The sequence below is a fragment of the Notamacropus eugenii genome, chromosome 1 (genome assembly GCF_028372415.1).
Source record: "Notamacropus eugenii isolate mMacEug1 chromosome 1, mMacEug1.pri_v2, whole genome shotgun sequence".
Taxonomy (NCBI): domain Eukaryota; kingdom Metazoa; phylum Chordata; class Mammalia; order Diprotodontia; family Macropodidae; genus Notamacropus; species Notamacropus eugenii.
In genome coordinates, this window is record NC_092872.1 from 450,702,604 (window position 1) to 450,713,139 (window position 10,536).

General features: G+C 38.2%; 1 protein-coding gene across 5 annotated transcripts in view; it reads left to right on the forward strand.

Annotated features, from left to right (window-relative positions):
- The window catches only part of RALGPS1 (Ral GEF with PH domain and SH3 binding motif 1), a 658,499-nt gene extending 650,826 nt beyond the window's left edge, over positions 1-7,673 (forward strand). For all 5 annotated transcript variants that reach the window (XM_072631953.1, XM_072631952.1, XM_072631955.1 and 2 more), the window contains one exon: positions 783-7,673. In XM_072631953.1, the coding sequence (XP_072488054.1) occupies positions 783-812 (30 nt within the window). In that variant the 3' untranslated portion in view covers positions 813-7,673. The remainder of the gene's footprint in view (positions 1-782) is intronic.
- Positions 7,674-10,536: the final 2,863 nt, after the last annotated feature.

A 10,536-nucleotide genomic window follows, 5' to 3' on the forward strand; every position in this document is an offset into this window, starting at 1 on the left:
ACTACTATTTCATGCCCTAATGCCAGATTCATGATGTTGACAGAATAGCTTATCTGTATCCTTCTTCTGTAGAGATAGTATGTGGTATATTCTCTTGACAATATGACTTCTATTTTTCCTTTAACAGATCTTCATCCAAAGGTTATCCCTCCTACTTCCTTCTTTAAGTTTCTAGATTTCCTCAGATGGCTATATCTCCTTCATATAGAATGCTATTCAGCTCTTATGTATTCTATTTGGAGCACTGCCATTTGGAAGAAAATCTTTTTGTTTGACCTTGGAGGGTAGAAAAATAAACAGTGGTTCCAAGTTTTCAAGTTACAGAAAGATAAATTTTGACTTGATATGAAAAATACTTCCCTAATAATCAGTATTTGTCAAAAGGAAAATGCACTATCTCTGCAAGAGTCCTTGCTTTTATTTTATTTTTTCAATCAAGTATCCCTTTGGCAACCTTTTAGAATGATATTTCAGATGAATAACTATACATCAGATTATAAAAAAAGCTATTACACTGATATACATTTATCCATTTTTTAAGACTATAGCCCTCCAGTTAAGCAACCCTGTGAGATAGTGGCTCTCTCTCATTAGAAGACTGTGAGCTAAAACTGGGATAACCATTTCACTTCTGGGATATAATTAAAAGGGATTCTAGCTCAGTTATGGGTTGGGCCAAAGGCCTTCTGAAACTCATTCTAGCTCTGAGATTTTAAGAAACTTCATAAATCCTTTCCTCAATAGACTGAGACTTATATAATGATGCACTTTTTTTTTTCCAGGTACCTACTAACCTTATGTCATTCGAATAAGCAGCTGCACAATGCTTGGTGTGACACAAAAGTGCCAAACTGCAGGATGGAGGAAAACTACACATACAAACATTTAGAGAAGATCTTTCTTTGGGGGCCAGCTGCCAGATAGTATCATCCCCATACTCAGCTGTGCAACTTCAAAGTGATTCTGATGAGCGCATGAGTGCCCCATGCAGTGACTTCCTCATTCCTACTAGCTATAAGAAACCATTGAACTCTGCCACAGGACCCACAGATCCTGGGCTAACTTGTGGCCACCAATAACCCTGGACAATTGCTGGACCATACATAGACTGGGCATCCCATCCTTTGCCTGTCCTTTTATAAACAGTCCTTTTTATGGTGAAGCTGCTTTCTGTGACTGAAGAACATTTAGCCCATGTTGGGTTTTCAATTCTTTCTAATGCACAAAGACAACAGGCAGTCGTTCACTTGCTGCAAAGTGTCCATTAGAGTAGACGTCATGGAACAACATTTTTATAACCTAAGTGCACTGAGTTGCTTAGCAATGTGGCTGCCTCTGATTTTGTATAACAACAAAACACACACACAAACACACATACACACACACACACACACAACCCAGACATTTCCACCATGTGTGAGCTATTTGGGAAACATGTATTTTGGCACCAGATTTGCAACCTAACTCATTTCATTTGGTTGGAAGGAGCTGCTTTTTAGACTTAAATTACAACACTGTCCAGGTAAGGTAAGAGTTCATCACTGGAGGTCTTTAAGCTTTTGCGCTGTATAGAGGGGATTCTTATTCAGGTATTGAGTTGGACAAGATGCCCCCTGAGGTCCCTTCCAACTCTGAGGTTCTGTGATTCTTTGATCATCAAGGTTTTAATTAATTTTGGTTTAATGTTCCCCTTGGGTTCTCTAACTATACACAATTAATGCCTTAAATCGCATATTGTTTTCTTTGACTATGGGTGCTATTCCTCTGCAAAGCCTGCTCCCTGGGGCATCTCAAACGCACTCTGACTTGGTGTCCATGGAGCCTTATCATTGTCAGGTCTTCCAAGTCAGGGCCCAGCCCCAGAAAATGAGCTGTCTTTTGACCCATTCCCTTTCCAGTGGAGGGTCTGGGGGCACTTTGGGATTCACTTTTACTTTGCCCTTTGTGCTAAAAAAGGAGTTTAAAAAGCTAGTCCTCCAACTGTCCCAGTGTGTCTGAGGCTTTGGGGAAATGAAAGGCAGCTGTGGAGAGTCTGGGAAAGGAGAGTCAAAGGAGTAGCCCTTGGGGTGATAACAGTGGTGGACCTTTTTCGTAGCAGGGCCACATTGGCCTCTACTGAGCTAAAGATCTTGCTCACTCATCTCCACTGCCATAGTTGATGTGTTTGAGGTTTTGATTAGTCAAAGTTGCTGGACTGAATGATATTGCAACCTGCCTGGGATCTCCCGGGAATCCTACCTACCAAGTATTCCAAAGCAGCACTGGCAAATCTACAGATCCACCACTCCAAGGACCCATGAGGCAGTGAGCTGAGAAGAAAGGCAATAGGGGCCCCGAAGTCTCCACTAGTCATGGGATGATAAACCGAGCCCTCTGTTAGGGGAACTATTCCTATCACAGGACAGATTTTTTTTCCCCCCATAATATGTCTCCTTTGGTCTAATTTAATTTTTTTTTATTCATTCATTGACTACATACTGAACTTACTGCCTGAAAGGCCCTTTGTCAAACTCTAGGGATATACAAAGAGGAATGAGATAGAATGATTTCCTGCCACCAGGAACATGCAACCTAGTAGGTATGTTGAAATATGCTTTAATTCAATAAGTAGATTTTTTAAAATTTAAAATCTAAATTGTTTACTGTTCCATGGTGAGTTTTTGAAAGATTGGTTTTCTAAGTGTCTGTGTCAATCTTGTTAATGACACCCTTAAATGACTTTTAAAAAAATGTAATGAAATTTCTGCAACTTTTATAAAGGGTAAAGTTGAATAGGTTTAAAGTACAAGGCTGTCAACAGATTGAGAGTCTCTGGGTTCCCCATGGAACTCCCATAGAGGAGAGTGACCAGGATGAAGAGGGGGATGGAAAGCCTGCCATGCAAGGACTGGTTGATGGACGTTGGGGTCCTTCTGAGGGACTGTCTGAAAAAAAAGAATATGTAGCAGGTACACATGTGAGCTGTCATATGGATGAGAAAACTGATTTTTCTCAGGCCCAGAGAACAGACCTGAGAGCAATGGGTATGAGTCAGAGAAAATCTACTCAACAATGACAGCTTTCCAGAAGTGGAATCAGTGGCCTCAGGAAGCCATGAATTCCCCACCACAAAAGGTCTTTATGCAGAGGTTAGGTGGCCCCTTCAGAAGAGGTTGTGGATAAGATCTTGCTTCAGGTTTGGGCTGTGCTGTGTAACCTCTGAAGTACCTTCTAGCTATGAGATTTCCACAATTCTCTACCCAGCCTAAGTGCAGAGAAGCTTGTGGCTAGAAAGTGGGACACCAGCTAATTAGTGGATGGGGCTGCATGTTTGTAAAAAAATGTCTTTATTATGAGATAATAATGTAAAGCACTTTGCAAACCTTAAAGCGCTATATAAATGCTAGCTATTATTGTAATTATTATTAAGAAATGAAGAGCTAACATCCATATCAGTGATGGAAAGAAATATTATCCATTGAAATACTGGACACTTCAAGAATCCATTTTTTGTCTTGAGTTGTCTGTGTCTAGCACAGTGCCTGGCATGCAAAAGGAATTTACAAGAGAAGGCAATAAGCACTTATTAAGCACCTACTATGTGCTAGGCATGGTGCTAAGTGCTTTGCAAAAACTCTCATTTAATCTTATTTGATAAATATTTATTGAATTCAATCTGTGACCTCATCAGTGCAGATATACTCTCTCTAGTAGTACAGATTACAATCCAGCTATGCCTTCCCATCTAAACTCCCTGAGGCCAGGGACCACTTTGTTTTTGTTTTTAACTCCCCAGTAACAAGGGTAGCACCTGGCACACCTAGGGGATAAGAAAAGTACCAGGGCCTCGAATAGGGAGCTCCATATAAGAAAACACCTTCTCTCAGTAGATATTAGCACAGTCCGTGTAATTCATAGTCTTGGAGAGTTACTGAGAGCGCTAAGAAGTGACTTGCCTGGGGTCACACAGTCAGATGTGCCAGATGTAAGACTCAAACACAGATCTTCTTCACTCAAAGATAAGCTTTCAATCACCTATGCCACAATACCTAAATACAAAAAGAGGCAAAAGACAATCCCTGCTCTCAAGAAGCTTACAATCTAATGGGGGAGAAAAAGATCAAACAAATATATACAAACTATAAACAGGATAAATAGAAAATAATTAACAGAGGAAAGGCACTAAAATTAAGAGAGGTAGGGAAAGACTTCCTGCAGAAGGTACAGGAGGCAATGATAAAAAGGGAGACCATTCCAGGCATGGGGGACAGCCAGAGAAAATGCCCAGAACTGATAGATGGAGGGCCTTAGTAGGCACTTAACAAATGTGGATTGATTATCCAAGTGCACTAATAAATCCTCTTTAAAAGATCTAAATGGCTTCCTCTAGGTCACACTACCCGATCAGTCCACTTTTCTGCTCCTGTTTTTCCTGGATGATATCCCCAAAAATGATATTGTATAAAAATCATCATTAGTATATACTACAGCCTATTTAAACTCAGCATGCATCTTTCCATTACTTTTTGGGTTACCTGGGACTGATTCTTCAGAAATGATAGTATTATTTGATTCCCTACTGTATAGCTTCACCAGAAGAATATCAGTATTAAAAAAGATATCAAAGAGCATCTTAGATTCATTGAAAGCACTATAGAATTCCCAAATCCAGCCCAGCTTGCTCTCTTGCAATTCTGGATCCAGTTCAATGTCCATGTGTTGTACATATCTGAGCTATATGATATCAATGGACTAACACAATGAACTGTTCATCAATGACAGATCAGAATTTGGACAATGGGCATTCTTTAACCATTGGTTGATGTTTTTTGTGTGGATAATTAAACTGTTCTTTTTTGAGCAGTCATTGATCTCACTGAAGAAGTTCTGTAGTGGTCTGGAACCTGATACAATCAGCACAATGTTATCTACAAACAGGAACCTGTAGGACATACCTGAAGATCTATAGGGAATCCTTCTTTCATTTGAATTCTGCATAAGACAGGTTCCATTGGTAGAACTTTTGGTGAGCACATATCTCCCTGTTTTCTGGTTTTTTTAATGCTGGTAATTGGAGAATCCTTGAACAAAATTAGATCTGTGTATGAATCTACTAATGAATTTTGTGTGATTTTAACATATCCCTTGGAGATACCTTTTGGGAGAAGAGCGCTTAAGGCTGTTTTACTCTACCGAATCAAATGCTTTTTACATCATCAATAAATAGTGTGATCCTGTATTCTCTACAATTTTCATTCAATTATGTGGCTGTGAAGATGAAATATGCTATAGGAAATCATTTGAGAAACCTGCCTGTTCCCTTCTCATATTTCCATCAAAGATAATTTTTGATACATGTATAATAGGCCATTCTCCTGAAGTAAAAGCTGAGTATATGGATCAAGAGTTCTTCACAGCTTAATTATCCTTTCATACTGTCCATAATTTTCCCAATCATTTGGCATCTTCCCCTTTTTCAATTTTTTAAAAAATCAATCACTCAATGCTTTCAGAATCATGTTGCCTCCAGCATGGATTTCTTCTATGTATGGTTAGTCTTCTATAGCTGCTTGTTCCATCTTTTATCTTCTTTAGGGCCATCCTACTTCCTTATATAGCATATCAGGAATTAAGATAATAGAGGCAAAATCTAATGGCTCTGAAGTCATCAGTTTTTTTAATAGTTGTTATATAAATGCTGACAGATCTGTTGTAATTTTTATGTTTTCTTCCTTGTAGCTTCATCTTTAAATGTTCTTCAGATATTCTAGCTTAGTTCAACTTCAGTTCAATAAACATTTACTAAGAACTACGTGCAAGACAGTTGCTAGGCATTAGGAATACAAAACCAAAAATGAAATGTCTCTTTTATTAGGAAACTTACATTATACCAGGTCTCACACCAAACTTTCTTTAGACATGTTTTCCCCTTCAGTTCTTTTTATTGTTTTGTAAGGGGGTACTGCTCATGCTCTTCCACTCTCCTCCTCCATGGGATTTCACAAATGAGTTTATATTCTATACTAGTGTTGCTTTTACACGCAGAGTCTCTCTACTTTGTGATGAGATCATATATTTGCTGACCAATGTGTTTCTGGACTGTCTTGTCCTCCTCATTGTAAAATTGTTTAGCATAATGAGCATAAACAAATTTGCTTTCACAGAAAACAGTAATAGTCAATAGCAATGTCTTTTCCTTTGTCTAGTTCCCTTTCTTTTGCCTCAATAGTTTGTTTGAATAGACCAGATTGAAGCTGAGGTATTTACACAGAGCATCTCCTTCTTACCTTTATCTTTTTTTTTTTCTAATTTGGTATTAATGGCCTAATTGCACATAGAAAACTAATTCAAAAAACAATCCCAAACCACTTGTTTCCTGTGCATTAAGATATAATCTTGAATATAGATATTCATTTTTGCAATATTTGTTGCTTACCATGTCTAATGCCTTCTGACTCTTAAGGGAAATATTCACATTACACAGTTGTGAGACTTCTGTATAGTCTACATGCTTTTACCTTCATTCATTTAATAATCTTGAACTGTATCCCAACATATGTTCACTGACCTCCACGGTGACCACTTGAAGTCACCAGTATTAGCTTGATTTGAAGGATTTTTGCTACATTCTTCATAAAACTTCTCCACAACTTTGTGTGTGTTCGTCCTTCATTGCTGAAGAAGACCATGCCATCAGAGAAATGAAGACATGACTTGCACCTGCCTTTGTTTTTGAGTGAGGGAGGGCTGTCTCCACAACTTTATCCTTTGCATCAAGGAATGGTGATAACCTGCACTTGTCTCCCTGGTGGCCTTTTTGCCTCTGCTCATCACAAGCATTTTAAGATGAGGTAACCAAGGGTATAAAGAAATGATACTGCTCATTGCCTCTGGTCATATGATGAAACCAATTCCAACTCTTTTACTTGCCCATCCAAGTGGAACCTGTGAGCCATCCCCCTGTTAAGTAGCCCATTTCATATGTCTTCTGATTTTATTTATAGTTTAGAGCACTCGGGTTTGCAAATGGCTTTACATTTGTTATTTCTAATAGGGTTTCTGACTTGAGGATGTTACACTTAGATCATTGGTAGTTAAATTTATTTTTCAAAATGGTATGAAACCTATCATTTTCATCACCTCCTGCCCCTTTTCCCACTATTCTGCCTCCACCATTACAGAAGTGAAAGGTCTCATAGAACCATTGTATTTTTCTTGGTTCCATGGGCTGCTCTACCTGAAGAATTCATCACCTAGTGACCAACCAGCTATCAGTAAGCCTCCCTTTAATGCAGGCAGTCTATTTTTTGAAAGTCACATGTGAGTGCTTCATCGTGTTCAGGTTCTTAGAGATCACACCAGGAATTCATAGGCTCTGCTTGAAGTGAAAAGGGCTAGAAGAAATCATGTAGATGGATAGAGGAAGAGAGACTTCAGAACTCACAGAAATTGAGCCCCACATACTTTCAGTTTATTCATTTTGTTTACAGTTTTCCGGACAAGTTACTTTCTTTTACTTAAAACAATGTGTGTAAGTTAATTGGTGATAAGGTTATAAAAACTCCAAAAGGAATCAATCAGTCAGTCAATCAATAATCATTTATTAAACACCACTGTTGACCTCACAGTATGCTAGGCACTAGAGCTACAAAGACAAAAATCAATCAGCACTTAAGGAGTTTATATTCTATTGGGAAGACATATATATATATATATATATATATATATATATATATATATATATATATATATATATATATATACATACATATATATATACATGTATATATACACATATATATGTATATGTACAAAATACATACAAAATAAAACATTTGTATATGTGTACATAACAAATAAATACACCATACTTAGATCCAATAGAGATGATTTTTACAAAATAATTTAATTTTGCTTATGGAAATTCTCATCCTGGGATCCTAAAAGGGGCTGACATGTAGAAGATAGTCATTACACACTTGCTAATCAATCGTTGCTAAATCCCATTTCTAAATATGTTCTTAAGAAAGTAATGGAATCTCAGAATTAGAAGGGAATTCAGAGGTATCTGGCTCCAAATGACATCTGGCCAGAAAACTCCCTGACAACAACCCCTACAAGTAGTCAGCTAGCCTCTGCTTGAACACCTTAGTGATAGGTGGCTCACTACCACCAGGAACAGTCAGTCTACTCTTGAACAGTTCTACTTGTTAAGAAGTTTTCCCTTGAATTGTTCGGTTCTTTATATTGAACTGAAATCTGCCTCTCTGTTCCTTCCACCCATTGCTCCAACTGCTGCTCTGTGAAGGCAAGCGAAATTAGCATAATCCTACTTTTCAACCCCAGAGGAAATGTGATGTAGTGGAAAGAGCATCAGATCTGGAGTTAGAGACTGTGGGTCTAACTACTAGGTCTTCATTTTATTGTCTGTATAGGACCAGAGGCCTCAGTTACCTCTGCTATGAAAGGAGGGAATTGATTCAGTGACTTGTAAGGTCCCTTTCAACTCTAAATTTATGATCTCATGAAAATAGTTTTAAATGTTTGATGATGGTGTTCATATTTCCCCAAACCTTCTCTTCTCCATGCCAAATTTTATTTCTAGTCCCTTCAACCAGTCTTTGGATGGTCTAGCATCTCTAGTTCCCTCACTTATCCAGGTACTGTGGAGGGCATTAAAATATACCCATTAAGAGTTAGCAGTCTCCCTGGGGAAGTCAGCCATACCTGCATGAAACATCAACTATTAATGAATTTGTTATTTAGTCATTTTCAGCCGTGTCTGACTCTTTGTGACCCCATTTGAGGTTTTCTTGGCATGGATACTAGGTTGATTTGCCCTTTCCTTCTCCAGTTCATTTTACATATGAGGCAACTGAGACAAACAGGATTAAGTGACTTGTCCAGAGTCACAGCTAATAAGATTTTAAGACTGGAATTGAACTCAGGTCTTCCTGACTCCAGGTCCCATACTCTGTCCATTGCGCCACCTAGCGTCTTGATTGATAAATATCTGATTGATGAATACCCAAGGACAGGAAGCATATCTCATGAGAGGTAGCATGTTGTAAAGGATAGGGCACTACTCTTGGAGTCAGGGAGGTCTAGGTTTAGCTAACCAGCTAACTAGCTGTGTAACCTTGGAGAAATCATTTAACTTCTCCATGATTCAGTTTCCTAATTTGTAAAATAGATGAGTTGGATTTAGGGGCCTCTAAGGTCCCTTCCAGCTCTTAAAAAAGAAAAAATCTAACTAAATCTATATCCTGCTTAGTAGTTTTGATGCCTTTGTGAGAGAAAATCTTGTTACTTTCTCATGAAATCCCATGGCTTCCTTTCTACTGATCTCAAAAGATAGTACAACTAAAACTCAGAAATTCAGACTATACTTATTCCAGATTAATCAAAGTTCCCATGAAGACTGGGAGTTGTGCCAAAAGTTGCCTTAGCTAGCAAAGTTGTTGTTGTTTTTTATTTATGAGGAAGATTACAGGAGTAAAGCTTGAACTATTTGAAGGAACAAATCATCTTTAGCCTCCCCAAGCATTTTAGAAGTGCCCATTTGCATACCAGTAATGGACATACTATTTCCACATCTTTCTTATCAGTCCTCTATGGTCCTTTCTCTACTTGTTAACAGTTTTTTTTTTAACCTCCTTTGCATTACTATATGAATTGGAAAGTTTATAAAACTCCACCTTTTCTCTAAGGCAAGGAAACATAGGAAACTCTCAATCTCCACTGCTCTGAATCCAAATAGAAAAGCAACTAAAATATGGTGTCAGGAATATTGGATTAGGAGTCAGGAGATCTGGATTGTGGTTCCAACTCAGCCACTAAGTCAGTGTTACCTTGGACAAGTCACATGACCTCTCTGGGTTGCAGTTTCTTCATCTACAAAATGATCAGTTTGGATCAAATGATTTTTAAAATAGTTTCCAACCTTAACAATCTGTGTGCCAGCGTTCTTTGTTCTAAGGTCCTTTGCAGTCCTAAAATTCTGTGTTCTACTCTACCATTTTGTGTTCTAAAATTCCTTCCACTCAAAGATTCTGTGAAACCCAAAAGCTTAATATAAGATAACCTTTCAGAAAGAGTAAGATTTTGAAAAAATTCACCTGGAAGATGAGGGGCAGCACTCTTAGACTGGGAGTCAGAGGGCCTGAGTTCTAGTTTTGACCAGCTACTTTACAAGGTATATGAGTATAAGCAAGTTAATTTCCCTTCTCTGCCTCACTTTTCTCATCTTCAAAGTAAGACTAAAAATACCTGCTTTGTCTACCTCACACAGCAGCTGTGAGAAACAAATGAAATAATGGATATGGGAAACCCTTCTAAAAATGTTTGTTAATACTGTCACGGAAAGATAAAAAGCCAGACTCTGCCTGCCTCACAGGATTATTGTGAGGAAAGAAAGCACTTTGTAAAATTTAAAAGTGCTCTATAGGTGTGAACTAGAGTTTGCTAGTGTCATCATTATGATGTCCCATTCCATTCTCAATTCCAATCTCAACAGTAACAGAGGAGGACTGTTGACATGGTCTCTGTTCTATTATG